General features: G+C 49.9%; 1 protein-coding gene across 1 annotated transcript; it reads right to left on the bottom strand.

Moving 5' to 3' along the window:
* Window positions 1–3,838: 3,838 nt before the first annotated feature.
* Window positions 3,839–20,893, bottom strand: LOC144719740 (uncharacterized). The gene is made up of 7 exons (XM_078595909.1): window positions 19,549–20,893; window positions 15,582–15,738; window positions 13,825–13,961; window positions 13,209–13,366; window positions 12,167–12,270; window positions 10,790–10,870; window positions 3,839–9,726 (listed from the first exon to the last, which is right to left on the bottom strand). Exons 1-7 carry the CDS (start codon window positions 20,599–20,601, stop codon window positions 9,455–9,457), a joined length of 1,962 nt encoding a protein of 653 aa, XP_078452035.1. The 5' UTR covers window positions 20,602–20,893; the 3' UTR covers window positions 3,839–9,454.
* Window positions 20,894–21,051: the final 158 nt, after the last annotated feature.

Raw genomic sequence — 21,051 nt, 5'->3', positions numbered from 1 at the left:
GCGTGCTCCAGGTAGACTCGTCTCACGAGTTGCGCTTGTTATTCAGCAGAACTCATCTTGTCCGCGGTGACATTGACGGACCAATAGCTCGGATCCGATTGTGAGCAGGGTTATCTGAGATTTTGCAGTTCATGGGATGGATTTGCCGCACGACTCCTGTTATCCGCGAGGAAAAATAATCGCGGCTGTTGGGAAGCCGCTTTGCTATGCGTTGTGGGTAAAATCCGCGGATAATAGGAATAGTTTTTGCGGACCCTACAGCTGCCACACATAATAGGAGTCACAGGTTATGAGTTATGTAATATAATCGTATTCTCAGATGCATCCCCCCCCCTATATTTTTCATTAAAAGTTGGCGGTGCGTCTTATAATCCGGTACATACGTGTGACCAGATTTGCATACCTTTATTTGCACCGGACACAAGTTTGGGTGCGTTTGATGTTCAGGCGTGTCTTATAATCCGCAGAATATGGTGCTGGCAGCGACAAGTGTCAGATCCTGCAGCCAGCCAGTCACCTTGCGAGAGGAGAGGGGGGGAGGGGCAAGGTTACAAAGCAGTGAAATCATTCAACTCGGGAGCCGAGCAGTGCGTGCGAGCGACCAGCGGAGGGCGTGGGAGTCCAATAATGGAGAGACGTCAGGCGTGGATTGGAGTCGCCCGAAATCCTGCAACGTCGACTCATCATCTTGCGCGCCGAACCGCGGTGTCGACTGCTCAGCATTTGGCCCTGGAGCAAGGCACGCGATGGGTCCCACTGTCCAATTACCCCACCTGCCACCAAACGTCGCCCCCAACCCTGAGCCTCACAGGGCCCATGAGTCCAGGCGCAGTTGCACCGCCTGCACGCTCGCTACGTGGAAACGCCACTGACCCAGTAAGGCATGCAATGTTTTGTGCCAACGTTGGTACGTGGGTGGAGCCCGTTGGAAGCAACATTGGGCCCGACGTTGGTCAAAACATTCCATGTTTTCCCGGCGAAGCCGACTCAAAATAGGCAGATGCAGGCACGTGGACAATCGGCGCAGTCCTTGCGGTGAGCCCACATGGATCTCGAGCCCCACTGTTGCAGCCTTCTCTGTGGCAGGCAAAGAAGAGGGCACACCTGAGAGGTCGGCCTCCCGCAGAGGATTGCAGTCAACCAAGTCACTCGCGTGCCGGAGCCCGATGGATCGTCGCATCACGAGACTGTGAGATATGGCAATGGATTCAGGAGGCCTTCAGCCAGAGGATCATGGCTGCTGCTGCTGGTCATGCAATGTGGCATGTCATTTTCCCTTTATTTTAAAATATATTTATGATCGTGGGGGGTTTTGTGTGTTCAATGTTGGTAAATTGTACTTCGCCAGTCTCGGCTTAGATGTTTCCAGGGAACCCACCCCACTGGGGTCGTGACTTGGTTGATTCTCTGAGAGCTGCAGGCAGGAAGTAACCCAGGCAATGCAATATCTAATTTTCGGACCCCAACTAATGGCATCTCCCAGGTTCCTTGCCCAGGCAATTCTCAAATTCCTTAACTCCACATCAACGTCTCATTTTGAACGCACAAGTTTACAATCGCAACAACATCACGATGTATTACGATTCGTCCCATACAAATTCCATCCGCTTATTTTACACGTACAGCCGTTTGTTGGCAATCCGTTGCTTTCCCACACTCAACTGAATTGCGTGGCAAAATGTGGTGGCTCGGTGCCTGGGTTGTTTCCACTTTGCGTCGCTTTCCACAGCTGTATGTTGTCGTCTACCTCTTCGGTTTCATCTTCCAAAACATGGACTTGTTTTCTGGAAACGTTCGGCACATGGGCGGAAGTGCGTGCCTCGCACGTGTGATGGGCGTGAGCCAGCATCCCATTACATCTTCAGCTGCGGCTTGTTAGCGCAACGCACTCATTAACTCGGCGGCTCACACGGTGATGAGAAAGCCGAGGCGAGGGCTGCCCCATGTGAAAAAAGTTCTCAATGCAGGAGAAATACACAAACAGCCCTTTGTGTCCCATATGACAAACCTTTTTCTTTCACATCCCCCTGTCCACGTTTCTCTCCCTGCATAGAACATGCATCCGCCTTCCTCTACCCCCCCCCCCCATGCCATCCGTCTTTTCAATCGTCTCCAGTTCCATGGTAATTTGAAATATATATGCTGGGCTTAACGTGAAATCTAACACTTTTCAGTTTTAATTTAGCAACATTGATGGATTTGCGTCAGCTGTGTTTAAAGCGGCTTGCTTGTTGTTGAAACATCGTTTACGTTTCCATAAATCATAAACTTAAGACTTAATCAATTAGAAAGTAATGTACATATACCATTATGTACAGATACGGTCTCGGAAGTCAAAGTCCACTCCTGCTAAATGTTAGGAAATGTTTACTTCCATCTTACAATTTCAACACAAATTTAGATTTGCAAATGTTATTTTTCTTATTTAAAAGTTCACAATTACTCAAAGTGTTTACATATCATTTTTTTTTTATTTTTCACTGCAGAGCTTGCATTGAACACGGTGTGGAATTCTTGCAGTGTAATTGGTCCTGGCAGATGGAAAGCCCTCTGGGTCAATGCACTTGCATGGGTTCAAAGGTTTGAATTTCCTGCGCAGGATATTATCAGAGCACGCCCGCAGAGCTGCCTGCCAGCAAGTTGAAGAGAAAAGTTACACGATGCCCAGGAGTAGTCCCATGTGTGTCCCTCATTCTGATTCCTAAAAAACCTGCTCCCAAAAAAAAGGAAAGGTGCAGCCGGGCAATGACTTGCTCTCGAGAGATATTTGGAATACTCTTCCACGCTCTCGTCAAACATTTTGGAAGAGGTAGGAGCACCCACACTTTGCCCTACCACATGCAACCTCACCATGGATTGTGATACACAAATTATTCTCCAATGCTCCCAAATAATCCGCAAAAAATATTGTCAATGGATTATTTCATTTCAGGCCTTACGATCATTGTTATAGGAGACATATCGCACCCAGCTGCATCTCTGGTGCATTAAAGGCATTTGTTGAAATTCATGTATAAGCATCCATTTCCGTTAGGATGGCAAAAATGGAAAAGTGCGCAAGTCAAAGGCTGTGTCGAAATCCCACAGGTCATTAGCCCAACAGCGTTGATTAAATGAGAAGCACAGTGTGGTAAGTGTACAATGATTGTCCTGAGGAAGTCTGGTATTTGCCATAGGAAAGTGGAATTTTGGCCATTGGCTCAGGACCGCCCACAGAGAAACGCTTGTTTGAGTATGGAGGGGACATGTTGACTCCCGACTTATCAACGAATGAACTAATGTAATTACGACCTTGTTGAAAATTTCCGAAATTAACTACGGTATTCGCTCCTTTAGAATAATTAACTAATTCCTGCGAATTTGCACATGCTCGTGACAAGGTGACATTTACGGCTAAATAATAGCTCTCTCCACATTACAAAGTACATGTATTGGACTTTCACAAAAATGAGACAGTTTTTAATGATACATTGTGAGAGTGTTCTGCAATATACTTTACAAATGTTGTGGGCAGCAGTGAAGATGCCCCCCCAACTATCAGGATCATGCTCCTCCCCCACTTTCACCAGCCCACATTGACCGGTGTGGTGAAGTATTGTCGAGGCCCTCATCCAGCAGTGGACTGACAAAGGGGCTGTACATAGACTTTGCAAAACACCCACACACAACAGCTGTCGCCTTGCAATGCGGTGAAATTCCAGTGGCTTCCAGCACCTGCTGTGACTTGGGCATTATTCATGCTCGCTGTAAAATATAAAATAAAACCCTAAAACTCTGAGGCCAAGGCCTGTTGTATGGCTTCAATATCCAGATCAAGCAAGGTACACCAAACACAAGATTTCACTATAAAAGTTTAATAGCATATATACCGTCACACATGCAATGTGTTCCGTATTTAGGTTGTTTAGAACTATATGTGTAATGTTTATATGCACAGAAATTATATACGTTTATACAATGTGGTTCACAAAAATGCGTTAATTGTTTCATATAAACATTAACAAGCTGCAGCGTGTACACCATTCTTTGGCACGTGCCTTGATGGGTACTACAAGATCCGACCACGTTCCTCCAGTGCTCGCTAAGCTGCATTGGGAAAGTGCTTGCGACAAATGAACCACAGTTAGCTTGCTGATCTCGTCAAGGAGCATAAACCATCACGTGAACTCCAGTCATCTCTCGCAGCGGCTGTTGGCTGCGAGCCATCAGACAATAACGGTCCCAGCATCGCACACTTTCAGATGCGCTTCTGTAGCCGTCTGGAAAGCTCTTCCGATATCAGGAAGCCACTGGAACTCTGCACTTTGAAATCTCGATTGAAAACTCATTTCTCTAGAACTGCTTTTTGTGTTTAGTTTGTTGTCCTTCCCCTGGACCTCTGATTAGCACAGTTGGCTACGTACGGTGCGAAAGAAGTTCAATATACATATACATCGAAGCACTTACCCCTCTACTCTCCCACTGGTAGATATCCAATTACCAAAATGCGTTGGGGAATTTAATATAGCAACTGTTCTTTCGAGTTCAGGCACTTGCGGTTTAATGGAGTTTTAACAATAACATGAAATTAGTCAAACATTTTTGGATATAATATACATTCTGCCAGCATAGCCATAATATCCGTTTTTGTTATGTACTACACATATAACAATCTACAAAAGGTTGAGAGAGCTTTACAATTAAAGTAGGAAACAAAAATGCCCAAATTAAGAGTACACACTTTTCATTACAGTCACCGAGAGTTTTTATCTGGGTGGTTTATAAAGCTATGGCTTTTTAGTTACGCCTAGTAATAATAATAGGTCAGCTCAGCATTTTATGGACGCTGCCATGTTGTGTAAGCGTCAACACACTGGACGTGAAATCCCCCCCTTTGCCTTTTTGCATTGTGTTCTCAATGAAATTACAGGTCATCAAAATACTTTTGATATCGCACGACGTAGCTTCTCTCAAGCTCAACATCACGCCCATGTTGAAGACCCAACTTGACGTGAAGTCAATCGTTTTGCAGGTCCGCTGTTAAGAGGGATGCTGAGGTTGGCCCTGCAACTATCAAATGTTCCCGTTAGCACCTCCACCCCCCCTCTCCAAGTTCACCCTTCGTGGCTGTTTATCACAATACGAGAGGAGCTGCAAGCAAGGCCTCGAGTATTCCCACAGCATTTCTTGAGCACTGCACTCTGTACTCCATCGGTGGTCCCGAATCCCACTCGAGGTATTGTGAAATCAACAAAAAAGGTGGGAGCAATTTTCTCCAACAGCCAGCGCGGAGGGAAAGCGCTGTTGACTTTCGGCGAAACGGCGGTGATTTTACTGACGGCAGAATGACGGGAGCAAGTGGATCACCTCGGCGTGTTACGAGTGCGACTCATTCCCGTTTGCAGGCCGGTGCTGCATACACCTTGTACCGCGTACACCTTGTACCGCGCACACGGCGACGGCTGCCACTTGGGAGTCTCCTTAGCTCGACTGCAGCAGGGCATTCAAATGGTTGGCGTGAGATGTGATGTGAGCAGCTTTGAGTTTGAGGTATTTAAGCGCCGTATTAAAAATGCAAATCCATAATGGGCAACCCCTTGCCACGTGTAAGATAAGAGGGTAATGAGAACGATGTTGATGATATGGGTGACAATATTGAACTATAACGGACTGCAGTACATATTGGTTATTTTAACATTGCTCTCTCAAAGTTGTTGTATTAGTCTGGTATACACTCCCACGCACAAACATTATTTCACAAAAGTAGTAGCTAGAATATAATAATCATATGTAATCATCGTCAATGCAATGAGAACGAGACCCTAATGTGGAAGCACTGGTAAGGCCAGACAGCACTGTACACAAACGCAGAAATCACAGGTCACCCGTATTGGATTGCCACAGAAGTAATTTGCATGTTTGTGTGAAATTCTGTGATGCGCACTGAAGTGGCCGGTTTTCGGAGCGTGTCATCTCGGGAATACAACCCTTGCGAGCCGCGCCAATGAGCACAGAGAGCATGCAGAGCATCTGAGCGCACAGCAGCTCGATGCCACTTGTTTTTCTTCACCACAGAGTGTGGACATCACCCAGTTTTAGCTGGAGCTTTGTTGCTGTGCAAGAGGGCTGCTCCTTCTCTACATCGCGGGCCGGGTTCAAAACAGAAGGAGCAGGCATGGTCCTCAAGCTATCAAATAACCAACTCCCAGCCAATGAGAATTAGACCATCAGCTGTAAAGAGCAGGGAAAGTCAGAACAGAAATGTTCACACGGGACATAGAAAACACTGGGCGCACTGACACGCACACACGCACGCGCGCACACACGCACCCGGCGGGGAACGTGGCTTGTGATGGAGGCCTGCACGCTTCACGAGGGGGCCCCCTGCGGCTGGGAGCTCCTGCAGCTGCGGGATTCTGTAACGAGCGACGTGGCCTCAAACGACAAAATGTTTCAACATGTGGGGAATGCGCTCCCATCACGCGGGGTGTGTGTACCTGCACACAGGTGAAACTATAAACTAAATATATAGGGCCCACTGAGATATACGGCTTTTTTTTCCAGAAGCGACCTGACCACAGATGATAGCTCAACAAAGTGCCTTATCACGTGGACATTTAGAGCAGCCAAATACGCTAAACGGATGATGATTCTAAATGTGTTGGTGAAAACCGGAGGACCCGGAGAAAAATGCACGTGACCATGGGGAGAGAGCCATGCAAACTCCAAATATACAGCAGGCATCAGGGTTGTGATCGAACCCACGACCTCATGCATACCATGGCACCGTGGCACCCCAAACACTCGCTGAAGAGAGATTGCTTTGGGCGAGTGGTGTTTGTTTCAGTTTGGTTGAATTTTGTTGTCGATCTGGCATGTCTCATCAAAAGGTGTCGTGCGTTATTTGTGTATTTTCTGCAGCGGCATTTAGCATATAGTCAAACATGTCCAAGATAAAATGGTTTCTTGCTCAAGGTATAACAATTCATCTGTTCTTACAGCCCTGAGCCAGTGTTTGGGCATTCCACATGCATCTGTCTGATGGAGTCTATCGACAAGATGAATGTTGTCTTCCCTCACTGTGGTACTCATGTATCCAAGTTCTGCAGTGTAATCTTCCATGAAGGGCTGGGTCAACCCTATAGAAGATTCAAGCTCACAACAGACCAATTAAAAGCCACATCCTCCAGCTATTGTGGCTATCATACCGATATTACAGTAAGCAGCTCATTGATTTCATGCATGAATGCAGCACATGTTAATCAGCAGTGTGATTTTTGTATGCAGCTGTGAGGAGCTTTAAAAGGGAATTTAATCCACTGGCGAGTAAGGTTGGCCCAATAACGATACGTCGCATTCGATGAAGTTGATCTTGTTATGGTGCTTGATGGGATTAGAAATGGGTGGGGTTGGTTGGTGTTTTAAAAAAAATGGAAAAACAGCTGATGTGGTACTTAAATGTCATTCTTTCACAAAATAATGCAACTGGTTGTATTTCCATTAAGTGGATAACAGCTAACATCTGTTTAGCACTTTTGTACAAAGGAAGAAAGAGAGAGTGGGGGGGGTGTTCATTTTGGGAGGGGGCGCATACGTGGGAGAAACGTGAAGCCTGATAAACATTGTAATTTGTGGAGGTTCAACTGCCCATTGGGTGGGAAAATCAGTTTTTTTTCTGGCCCTCACACTCACTATGAATGTCATTCTCATCGATAATTGGTAAAAAAAAAATGTTTACAGAATTATAAAAGTAAAAATCTGCATTCTCTGTGCACGATGTTGATTGCTTCCAAAGCCACGGTGGCCATGTGGCAGAGGGCAGGAGGGACGTATTTAAATGAATTTCAAATCAATTATATCCAAATCAAATGTAAATTAGCCATTTTAATTTCAATAAAATACACTACAATAATAATTTTAAGTTTTTTAAATTTCAAAGTCAGTATAATGTTCAAATTTAAGCGAATTTTGGATGGGGCACTGCCCCAAGTTATTCCGTGAACTTTTCGTAATTGTTTTGTTTTTTGCAAAACATTGTCATGCCAAAATCGTAGCTTTAGTCATAATGCGCGGCTCACACTCTGTAGGCTGTGAGCACAATTCCACGCACATCTCCATGAGACAGATCAGAACCTTATTGGTCATCTCTGGTCTTGGCCCATGACATCATGAGATTATATCATGGTGTCATTATGCTGTGGCAGAATCCGCTCACCGTCCCGTAATTTTTGATTGGTTACTGTTTGTGGAGTCAATCTGTGCTCCATCCAAGTCCATGGGCCCCAAGACAGCAACACTCCGGCGGAGAGTTTTCCACAACAAGTGTGACCTTCTGCCATGGTTAAATACACCCCCAGCATCAAAAGTCTGAGATCAGGTGTCATCTTCTGGTGCCATTCCCTGGCATGATACGGTGTTCTACAGAGTCCCAGAAAGATGAGTCTTAAACTCATGTCGTGGTGGCAGAGTGGATACTTGAATCCCAGGCAGATCCCATCACCCCCCCCCCCCCCACCCCGTTACTACAATTTTAAAATTGAGCAGTTGAATTTCATCCGGGTGAACAAGGGTTTTGATTAGATATTTTCACTCAATTGCATACAAGTTTCACGAACATCACTGAAATGTATTTTTAAGAGTGTGTGGAGATGCCTGTTTATGTTGCACACTTTGTTTAATTAGTTACGTGATGCATTTCATGGCCCATCGAAGATAACAAGTTTTCAAAAACATGGGCATGCAGTTAACTAGTGTCACCTGTCTACAGCTCAAATGGAATAGAGCTCAAATAAACAAATAAGTAGACATTGCTTGCTGTATTCATATCAGAAGTGATGATTTCCCCCCCCACCACTTATGAGCCCGATAAAATTACTTTACAATAAACTGTTGGCAAAACAACACAGTTACCTATGGCCAATGAAGAGATGATCGTTATTGCAAGAATCGCAGCCAATTAGTCTACCCACCTCTGTCCACCCAAAAGTATAAAGAGGCATACCACAGTTAGTGGATCGGTAGGTCACGTGGTGTGGTGATGTAGAGTGTGGGTACTCACACCTCTCTTCCAATAAGTCTGGCCAGCATGGAAGAGTAGGCCAAAATTGCCTCTAGAGAGGGCATCTCTAGAGCTTTCTCCAGTGGAGGCGCATCTGCCAGTAGCGCCGTAAACAACCTGCATTTTTACCAATTTAGTGTACCATGTTTCCATTGAGTTGAAAAATCAACAAGTGTAATTGCTTGCAGCACACATTGACAAAAAAAACCCACCGAAAAACCACCTGCAGGTAAACACTAACTGGTTTGTAAATTAATTGCTCCTTTTATGAATGGTCGTGACAAGACCAAAGTGGTCTTACGTGGAAAAAATGGGTTTTCAGATTTCCTGAATGCGCACAGTACAACAGCCATCCCTGATTGTAACCACGGGAGTAAAGGACGAGATTTCCCGCGCTGCGATGAACGTGGCCGAGTTTTAAAATCTCGCCTTGCCAGCGCTCACCCTCTCTGGGCAACGCAGCCCGCTGCTCTGCTGCAGAGCCATCTCGTGCTGGCGGGAAGGCGACGAGTCGATGAGGTCGTACACGATCGCCATGGACCACATGGCCGACGGGAACCACGACGTCACCTCACCCTCCTTGCTCACCAGCACCATGGAGAAGTAATCCTCGCGCAGGCCAAAGTGAGCTCGGAGGTTGCGTGCCATGACGCTGTCGATCATCTCTCGCTCAACCGCGTGCGGCTTTCCTGAAATACAAATTGTGAAAATAAATGGAGCAAACTGATCGATGTTGATTGATAACATTTGTATTCCCCAGCAAAAAAAACTCTCACTTTTTGATTCTTCGAACTTGTTCATGAGGGCTCTGCCAAGTTTCGCAGTCAGAGGGCGATGTAGCTATGCATTTTCCCAAGTGAGTGATTCGTGGGTCATTTTTCAAATTGTACAGAGAGACGGAATAAAAGAGTTCGGAGGCCACGACTCGAAAGGAAAAACTAAGGAAAGGAAGGAGTAGTAAAAAAATAGGGGAGGCCATAGCACAGCAGTGTAAAGATAAAGGCTGACAACAACAACAACGTGAGCTTTGGTGGTTATAGGTTATGCACCAACAGAGATATTAGTTGATAAACATCCAAAGACAAAGATCCCCCATATAGCCTTAACAGACTGTTGGGGAAAGTGCTGTTAGCGTGCACCTATGAAGGCCGACACGGCACACGAGGGGATAGGTGGTCAGCACCACGCCCGGCCGCCTTTGTCTCCCTAGTGGCGATGTTTACACACTACATCAGGTATTCATTTGAGGCTGAGTCGACCTAGGGGAGGCCCAGGACCGGTTAAGATAATCGTCACTGGCGTTGGGCGTGAGCGAGAATCGAACCCAGGTCGCCAGGTTAATAATGCAGCGCGCTAACCGCTACGCTAACCGCTACGCTAACCGCTACGCTAACCGCTACGCTAACCGCTACGCTAACCGCTACGCTAACCGCTACGCTAACCGCTACGCTAACCGCTACGCTAACCGCTACGCTAACCGCTACGCTAACCGCTACGCTAACCGCTACGCTAACCGCTACGCTAACCGCTACGCTAACCGCTACGCTAACCGCTACGCTAACCGCTACGCTAACCGCTACGCTAACCGCTACGCTAACCGCTACGCTAACCGCTACGCTAACCGCTACGCTAACCGCTCCCCACAATAGGTTATGTTAGGATACGTACCAACAGGTTAAGTACCAACAAAGATTACCAACACTGATGCGTGCTGATAAACATCCACACACACACACACACGGACACACACACCATTGGCGGAGTAGATCTCCAGCTGGCCATGCACATCCTGGTCCAGGCCCAGCAGCTGAATGACCACCACGTGGCGCAGGCCTGCGGGGACACAGCAGCGCAGCGTCACAAACGACGTGCGGCCACTCCGCACAGACCGCAGTGTGCTGGGGGTGCCGCCCGTGCTGGTCTTCCCAGGATCGTCACATTTATTGGGGTAGCTCTCCTGGGAAATGTGGGGAAATAAGAGCGTGAAATTAATCAGATTGAAAGATGGATAGTAAAAAGGAGATGGAAAGTAAAAATGCGATCGACTTTACCAATGGGATGATTAATGCAAACAAGACAGACAATACAAATGGGATGTAAGGCGCAAACGAGAAAATCTACGCAAGTCTAGCAATATAAACAGGACAAAATTACAATTGAGATGGAACACATGAGGCAGACATTACCGATGAGATGAACAACACAAGACAGCCATGCCCACTGAGGTGGACACACTGACAACTGAGTTGAACAGTACAAACTAGACCAGGGGTCACCAACTTGTGGCTTTGGAGCCGCATGTTGCTCTTTAAGGGCTGCTGCTTCGTGACGTTGATTAAAAAGGACCACCACCGTCTCGTATTCACGTGCAGTGCGGCTCTTGAAACATTGTTTTATTTTTTACCAAATGCGAAAAAAATGGCTCTTCTTGTTATTGTGGTTGCCGATCCGATTCAAACAAAGCGAAGAGTACAAATGTGGCGGACAGTCAAGTAAAGAGACAGTACGAGTGACAGACAGTACAACGAAGCAGTACAAAATCAGGCAGAACATACGAAATATACAGCACAGCCAAACCAGTAATTTGTAGAAACAAGATAAATACCACATCAGACAGGGACTACAAATGAGATATAATGAGACAAGAGACACAAACAGGACTGTAAACAACGAGAAAGGTGACACACGGAACAGGCAAGACAAACGTGACAGACGGCAGAAAAGCAAATGACAGGACGTACAAAGACTAACAGCAAGTGAGATACACACAATACTAACAAGTCAGCCAAAGCAAGCAAGAAGATACGGATGAACCAAATCTGATTGACCTCTTTACCTATTTATTCTCAAATTGCCGCGAGGATGACTCGTTTACACCGGTGTTCTTTTTGTTGCAAGGCCAATGGGGGCAACTGGCGGCCCCCGTTGGCCTTTAGTACGGCCCCTGCCGTGCGGCCCACCGGAACAACACACAAAGAGTGCAAACACCCCTTGCCGGCAGTCTGGCGGCCCTCGCACTGATGGTGTCTTACCGGCGAAAGTGCCCCCCCACCCCACCCATATGAAGATTCGTGAAGAACACAGGTTTACACGTCGGGTCGATGGAAGAGGCCGAGGTGAAGCTCCTACCCAGCGAGCAGGCCTGGCCACGGAGGGCGTGGAGCTGCTGCACGTAGCTGTGCTCTCTCTTGCCAGGCGACGAGATCACGAAGAGTCGCTTCTTGGAGTGGAACCTACGCACGACACACGCGCGCGCGCACGTACACTTTACTTCCAGCGTTACGCGGCACGTCACCGCACCGTCGGTCACTCTCCTTCTCAGCCAGCCGCTCACAGGCGGTGGTGGCTACTTCCTCCAAAACCCTGTAGGCTTACACAACCAGCACAGGGTTAGCCCCCCACCCTCCACTCCCCTTGTCCCATACTGTTGATTGTATGGGACACGGGAGGCACTGTTGGCTACGTACGGTGCAAAAGAAGTTTAACATACATACAAATTTGAGCTGAGAGGTTTTCCCTCCGCCAAGACCGTACCTGTCAACCCAAACGGTTTACCCGTATTCTTTAACAGGGACATTTAGTTTTCAGGGCCATCCAGAGTACAGCCGTTTCAATACGGGCAAAAAAATGCCCATTTGTTTGTGTTCCTCGCTTGTGATGGGACTTTGTAGAATGAACGTTGAGATTTATCAGGGGGCACGGGTGACCAATACGGTCTGAATTGGTCTGTAATAAGGTAGGCACTGTTAAGGGGTTGACAGATCTGCAAAACCTCACAAAATGCTCGTCAAAATCTGTAGACATGTTCCGAGGCGTCTGAGAGCAAATTGATATTCATCCCATTTAATGGTCTCAATCAAGGTGGCGCTGAAAGTAACATTTCCTTATCGTGCTAAAGAGTGGTTTGGGCCGCCGAGGCAATTTCCATCTCCTCGGCAAAATGCAATCTCCACTCATCCTCCAAACATCTCCAAACCTCCGAGCGATGGCTAAGGCTGCAGTAAGCCTCCCCAAATCTCACCTTGGCAAAGTATGGTCCAACAAACTCCTTTTGAGGCCATCATTCAGCAGTGAATTGACGTAATTCATTATTATTGTTGTTGTTGTGATACTTTAACACACGTGTGGGGTTTATCGTGAACAACCCGTCCACATCCGCGCGCGCTCGTACCTGCTGAGCAAGTGGGCGAGAGCGTTGCCCGCGGCTCCACGGCCGGAACCGCAGCGCGCTCGCATGCCCGTCTCCAGCGCCAGCTCTTGCAGGCGCGAGGGCAGCTGGTCCAGCACCCGCAGCAGCGTGTCCAGCGGAACGGGGTTCTCAAAGTGTGCCTGCGTCGGCAACGGCACGTCCCACCGTCACGCAATATGCGTGTGCCACGAGCAATTAAAACGGCGCCGCGTTGTTTGTTCGGCGGCGCTCGGGCGAAAGCGAATCAAGCGAAAGTTTAGAGCCTCGAGCGGACAGATTATGGTTGCCCCGGATCGATGAGAAAAAATGGTGCAGAAAATTATTTAGCTTATATTCAGATTCCACAATGAACGTCAAAAGCTCGTAATCGTAACGAAATGAAATGTCATTGTAATTCGACTTTGACCTTCACAATTTCACACGGCTGTGAAACGTCCCGCATAAAACTGCGCACTACTGCTTGCTAATCAGGTGACACACCAAAAAGCATTGCCTGCTGTAACCCCCCCCCCCCCCCATGGGTACCGCCACTGCCGCTGGGCTGCTGTGGTGAGAGCGGTGCGACGCTGGGGAGGAGGTACGCGGCTCGCGCGCGCACCGTGGCTCGCATGTCGTAGTCGGCGAGCACGAGGCGGTAGGTGGCGTGGGGCAGGCCGAACTCGTGCCGCAGCGCGCCCAGCATCTCGAAGGAGATGAGCTCGTTCCGCACGTTCAGGGCCACTTGTTCCGCGTGACCTCGCGTGCGCGAGCGGTAGACGGGCGGGAGAGCACCCACGACACGGAGACATCACCGTGGATTTAGTATAGATATGCAGTTGCTCCCTCGTTATTCGTGAGGGATGCGTTTCTGGAGATGCTCATGACTAGAACAATTGGTAGATGTTATTGCCCTATGAAAATTACCGTATCAAAAGTTCTCTCTCTCTATCTATCTCACCACTTTGTCATCACTTTCTTTCATCAAATTCTCTCGCAGCACTTTATGTCATCATTTTCTCTCTCTCTCGATGCAGTCGTGTCGAGCTCCAGATGCAATTCTCCGGATAGCCAAAATCGCAGATAGCAAGTTCGTGAACAACGAGAGAATACTGTGCGACGACAAAATCTGTTCGCTGCCCTGCTCTGAGATTGCGTGCCGGAACCCCCCGCGCGTTTTTAATTTACCGTCACATTTACCTGCCACAAGCGGCGTCTCCAGATGGGTGCAAGCTAAACGGTGTCAGGTGTGTTTCACCTGTACGGTGCCACAGCTGAATGCGAGCTCAAAAGTTTACAGCCGAACGGGGTCTTCAACTCGGGACCAAACCTAAGTGGCTTCTCCTCGGACCGATGTTGCAATTGGCGCCTCTTCTTTTTAGCCACCACCTCGTGGAACTGCCTCCTGGCTTGGTGCCCGTGCCCGGCACACGGCAGCAGCCCTCGCATTGGGTTTACTCCGAGGAGCACTCTGTTGCCCGTGAACAATGAGCCGATGCCCGGCTTATAAACAACACTCAGATGAATGTTGCCGTGAGAATCATCTCTGAATCATCTCTGAACGCTGCCGTCTCTACTGCCAAGCCAACGCCGTCAAGCTCTCGGACAAAACGAACGCAGGCACCAAATGTGTCACTCGACAACATCGCCTGCAACTGGCCTGGGGTGAGTAACTGAGGTGCATGGGCTTGCCAAGCTAACACCTCATCAGGGACCTGTCCATGCATCGGCCCAATGGCTTCGCTCTACCGTGGCTTCAGTGGAGTGTCACTCATTCCATTGTGGTCAGGGGCTGTGCATGGCAGGGGAACAACTGTGGGGCACATTGTGTGGCTGTCGGGTAGAGGAAATTCTACCACACATCATGTTTGCCCCGCACGGTGCACCTGGGTGTGCCGAGTGCTCTTCCCAGAGTGCTGTGTGTGCTCATAACGATGATGATATATGACACTTTAATCAAAATAGGTGTCTGTACATTTAGGCATTCATATTCCTAATGTATAATACACACATGTAACCATGTATCTTCATTATACTTCACGCATATCATACATCGCATACATTACAAGCCATTACAAATCAAATATGTTCATTATTTACCACTTAGCAGTTTAATCTGTGAAACGCAATTTGATGGAGATAACAAATGAAGCACCGATGCAGCATTCCATGTGATCAAGGCATCAAACCGACAAAAAAACTTTTGCTCCAGTTTATTATGTACTTTTGCAACACTTACGGGACATTTTACGTGGAAAAAAAAACGAATTGAAAACCACATTTAATGAATCATTAAAATAGAGGACATCTGTTAAGATCTAAGGTTCTACATTTATTCTGCAAAAACCATTGCGTGCTTTGGCGAGTCAAGCCTCCTACCTGTGTGGTGGTGGTCGATGCGTAGGGTGCTCATAGACGCATTCCCAAGCAGCGCGAGGACGCTCACCTTGCGGAGCGCAAGTTCGCACTCGCGACCCTTCAGCGCGAATTTCTGTGCTCGGTAAGCAGCGTCCTCCTCGGCCGGAGCACCCAGCACCTTCGCGCACGCACGCACGCACGCACACACGCACGCAGGCACACACGCACGCACGCACACATGCACGCACACACACACGCACGCACACACGCACGCACGCACACACACACGCACGCACGCACGCACACACGCAGGCACGCACACACGCAGGCACACACGCACGCACGCACGCACGCACGCAGGCACACACGCAGGCACGCACGCACGCACACACGCAGGCACGCACACACGCAGGCACACACGCACGCACGCACGCACGCACGCACGCACACACACACGCACGCACGCACGCACACACGCAGGCACGCACACACGCAGGCACACACGCACGCACGCACGCACACACGCAGGCACGCACGCACGCAGGCACACACGCACGCAGGCACGCACACACGCACGCACACACGCACGCAGGCACACACGCAGGCACGCAGGCACACACGCAGGCACACACGCACGCACACACGCACGCACGCAGGCACACACGCACGCACGCAGGCACACACGCAGGCACACACGCACGCACGCAGGCACGCAGGCACGCACGCAGACACGCATGCAGGCACGTCCACCCAATCCACCACGTCGGCCATCGTCCTCAACAGGACGGTAAAGGTGCAGCTATCCAATTGCCTGCTCACAGCTGCTCGAGGGGTTTCTAGAGATCAAGGAGCATAAACCAACCCGCAAACTCCGGTCATCCTAACCCATTGAACAAAGACGGTCACTGCATCGCGCGCTTTCAGATGCGCTTCTGCGGCCGTCTGGAATGTTCTTCCCGACCGATATTAGGAAGCCACTGGACCGATGCACTTTTAAATCTACATTGAAAACGAATTTCTTTAGAACTGCGTTTTGTGTTTCGTTTCTAGTCCTTCCACCGCACCTTCGATTAGCATAAAATAAGTTAAACATACATACATAGAGGGTATAATGGCCTACTCTTTCATACTGGACAGATATCTTGGAGAGGTGAGAGAACCCATACTTTACCACTCCTCACACTGCCTGCGATTGCCGAACTGTGGTGTACCCATGTACACTGCTGGATCGAAAGATATGGGAGTGATTAAAGAAAATTGCCCATTGTTTGAACTGCTGTGCCAGGAGATCAAATCGAACTGGTGACCTCCGGATCGAAAGTCCGGTCACTGGTGTGCTGCTAACCATTACTCCATGACAGCAAACCTGAATAAATATATATGATTGAGTGAATATAGAACGTGTCGGATTTCAACTGCGTCACAATTCGTTTGTGTGGAGCCACAATCACAGCAGCATTAAATCTTGACCTAAAGCTTTCGTGACTGCAGGAATTCATATTCTTGGGCATATCGGTAAAGTCACCTAGATAGGTAGTTTTTTTGTTATTTTCTGTTATTTTCTTTGAACCTATCTACGTGACTTTACCGAAAGACCCAAGAATGCACAGCAGCATTAATGATATGCCGTACATAAAACTTCTCTTCAGGATTATCCACAACACGTTACAAACAACATTACAGATTATTTGGCTGTTGTTCAGTACAAACCGTCAAATTCAAAGTGATTTTCTTCTCAAACAAGCGCGGGGTGGTGCTAATCCCTTGTTTATAGTCTTCAGCTGATTTGGATATTCCACATTGTTATGGCAAGGACAAGTCTATCCATCGCATGATGAATTCGTAGGGCACACAATATAGTTGCCCAAAGTGGGTGTGCCACTCTCCGATACATCTTGCCGATGATTTTACTCAAAGTGGTACTCGTTTTAATGACGCTGGAGGCATGAGGGGCTGAGTTGAAGTCAGAATTTGACACTTTAACTCTTGCGATGCTCGGCCAGATGTGAGACGTGGGTGCAGCTCACACCTTGCCTTTAAATGTTTTTATACAGCAATGTCACTGACAGTTCCCACCGAAAACCAGTGAACCTCCACCTGGCTGGTGGTCACCAGCCAATGCTTTAAATAGCAATGCGGTCTGGGCATGCTGACGAAGCTTTGCAATGTCGAGAGATTTCCGTGTCTGCTGCCACTCCCTCTGTGCAAAGTCCCGTCTTGCCCAGAGATGGTGGCAAGTTGGACCCGGGAGTGACAGCAAGGTGTAAGAGGGTGGCACACCCACCACGGGTAAAAGCATGTGTGCCCTTACGAATTCACCCTCTGACCCACCCACCCACCTGACCCAAGCTCCCTGTAAAGGGTGGTTTTCCACAGGCTATTTTCCATATCCAGCCAGAACGAAGCCATGCTAAGGTGGCCTCACAACCAGTGTCGGATTATCCGAGTAGCAAAAGTAGCATATGCGACGGGCCCCGCACTAGCTTAATCCGGCACTGCTCACAACACGTGTGAATCTGGCTCGAAGCCAGGCAGGGTGGGGGCTATTGACCCGTTCATTGCGCATGACGCCGGTCCCCACACAGTGAAGACGCCGCCAGTTAAAAAACGTTTTGACTCGTTCATTTCATGACGTCAGTGACACGGCTCGGCTTCTGCAGTGGAAAATCAACCCGGCCAGGTTGGCTCGGCACAGCTCCGTCACAGCTTGCTTGTACAGCGGCGCTACAGATAAGGCCCCGCTGCATCGGTGGCACCAGTGGGGGCATCAGGGAGCAGGGGAAGCCAATCACACGCAGGCCTGTACCGGACATGATCCCGCCACAGACGTGTACACTTGATATGCCACCCAGGATCGAATTATTTTTCTTACCTTTTTGGATCAGTGTGAGAAAGCAGATGAGGCCTTCCCCGTTGTTGGTGGCATTGCCTCTGGTGCGGCACAACTCAGGCTGACGTTTGGCACATACAATATTGCGATTTCATTGCTCCGTCAAACCGTTTGGCCATCGTCTTGAGCATGCTTCCATTCCTAGCTGCCATTCCATCTCACTTTGAAGGAGCGCTACCACGTGTGTTGTATTACGGCCACGTGTCTTGCCGAATCTAATCTCTGGATTAGGGGCCGTTCATAAATGACGTCACGCAATTTTTGACCCCCCCATCACACGGCGTCACAAAGCTCTGCCCCCCCTCCCAAATAAAACATGCTTCAAATCGCTTGAAACTATTGTCATTGTCGTGCGTATTTAATGTGGCGCTGCACTGTTGTAGGAGAAAACATTTATTAAAAAATATATTTAATTAAGTAGAACGTGTTGTCTTAATGTGACGTCACATTTTTCAACCCCCCCCCCCCTCGTCACACATCGTCACAAATGTCTGACCCCCCCCCCCCAGGTGCGTGACGTCATTTATGGATGGCCCCTTACCTGTCAGCAGACTGGGTAAATTACGAATGCTGTGTCCACTGTAAACTCAGACAAATATAAAACTTGCCCACGCCACTGCTGGAAATTTTCGAGCGATCATCGAGAGGGTAGTTTTCTGCCTACTCTTCCTCTTGGCAGAGGTGGGAGTCCATATACTTTATCCCACCACACTCGACCTGCCGATCGACTCTTTTGTGTGCTCATTTATACTGCTGCTTGGACAAAACGGTGGATTAGAAACTATTAGGGTTGATTTAAAAATATAAAGGGTCTACCATTCTCTGATTAGTAGATGTCCTGTTGTTGGTCTATAGCCAAACCGTCGCTCGTCATTCACGTGTAATATCCACCGTTTGTACAGCTCTAGCAACGGAGACGAGACATGCACTCTACCCCCCCCCCGTCACCACCACCACCAACTCTCGTGTTATCAAATGCTCTGCGTTTTTTTACTTGTATTCTGTACAGCTCCGAGTGTGTGTGTGTGCAAGGTGGGCGTCGTTGCGCCACTCGCGGCTGTTACAAAGATCCGTCGCCACTGGTGCACGCACGCGTACCAGCAGGCGCCTCCTGCCCCTGAAGTGCTGCAGGAAGGCGGAGAGTGCCGCTGCCCCGGACCCCGCAGCCTCAGCGCCGCCTCCTCCTCCTCCACGCGCGGTTCCAGCGACACCCGCGCCGCCGCCGTCGCCGCCGCACGCCTCACCGCGCCCGCATCCGCGCTGCGCGCCCACGGGGACCCTGGAGGGTGGAGGGGCCACGGGGGCCCTGGAGGGTGGAGGGGCCACGGGGGCCCTGGAGGCTGGAGGGGCCCTGGAAGCTGGTGGGGCCACGGGGACCCTGGAAGCTGCAGGGGCCACGGGAGCCCTGAAGTCTGGAGGGACCCTGGAAGCTGGAGGTGCCACGGGGGCCAAGGTCGGGGGAACTTGGGGCACGTTCATCCGCACCGGGGGTGGCGGTGGCACCCGATGTGGGCTCCGTGCCGCGCCTGGCGGGGCTCCTGCCGATGCCGCCGGTGCCGCCCATGCCGCCGTGGCATCCGCGGTCTCCCGGCACCGCTGCGCCCATCCCCTGCGGCCGAGCCGCTCCCGTCTGCGCGCTGGCATCACGTCGATGGCTCTGAGCAGAGACTGGAAGCGCACGGGGGTGACGAGGCGTCGTTCCACCTGCAGCGTCTTGCGCAGCAGCGCCATCCCGAAGCGGCGCGGGTCGAGGCGCATCGCGGCCAGAGCGGCACGCACGGGGGCCGAGGCCGGCAGGGGCTCGTCCAGGGGCCTCCCCGTGTGCGACACGCGGCGCAATGTGGCGTTAAGAGCCCCTCCGGCCACGCCGCCCGGCGCGGGCGTGACCACGACCAGCAGCAGGCGCACCTGGCGCTCCGAGAGCTCGCAGTAGGCGTCGCGGCTCATCAAGGACATCATGGCCTGGAAGCTACGGTCCCGCGGATCCGGGGCCACCAGCACCCAGAGGCGCTCCCTGCCCGCCAGCTGCGCCAGGTAGCCCGCCGCGGCTGCGGGGACGGGCGCGGCGAGGCAGACGGGCGGCAGGCGGGTGGTGGTGATGAGGATGATGAGGATGTAGAGGAGGTGGATGGGGAGGGCACGTGTCTCCATCGCAATGCGCGCCTGTACCTGATGCTACAGCGACGTCCAGCAGATCCAACTCACTGCTGGCGCACGTTTACAAACCTAGCAAACTATTTAGGAACAGCGAAATAAAGATGAACGCAACGCTGTAATAACGACGTGGAGCACAAACACGTTTGTAGAGGAATAGCAACGATGATTTCGCGCCGCGGTGACCGCGTCCTGATGCCCCCAGCACCAACCCGCGTCTGTGTGCGCGGGGCTCCACTCCGCTACACTTGAGCTGCCGAGCTGAGCGAGACTCAGAGCCTCATGATCCCCCCCCTACGCCAAGCGGCCCGCCCACCTCACCCTGGTGTCTTGACCCTGTGGGTTGCCCTTTACGCACTTGGCCCTGTTAGACGTTGGGTGGCGCCACCCGATGATGGAACCTCTGCATAACTCCCCGGGCCAGGCTTTTTGAATTATGGTCAGTAC

The sequence above is a fragment of the Lampetra planeri genome, chromosome 7 (genome assembly GCF_965212315.1).
Source record: "Lampetra planeri chromosome 7, kcLamPlan1.2.h2, whole genome shotgun sequence".
Taxonomy (NCBI): domain Eukaryota; kingdom Metazoa; phylum Chordata; class Hyperoartia; order Petromyzontiformes; family Petromyzontidae; genus Lampetra; species Lampetra planeri.
Note: the sequence above shows the minus strand (reverse complement) of the source record. Positions and strands in the feature narration are given on the sequence as shown.

Excerpts from the sequence above, each read along its gene's own strand:
- LOC144719740 (XM_078595909.1), bottom strand. The coding sequence starts at position 20,601 with ATGGAGACACGTGCCCTCCCCATCCACCTCCTCTACATCCTCATCATC. Across the intron at positions 13,962-15,581 it reads CATCGACCACCACCACACAG|GTCACGCGGAACAAGTGGCC; the intron begins GTAGGAGGCTTG and ends CGCGCACGCGAG. Across the intron at positions 13,367-13,824 it reads ACTACGACATGCGAGCCACG|GCACACTTTGAGAACCCCGT; the intron begins GTGCGCGCGCGA and ends TTGCCGACGCAG.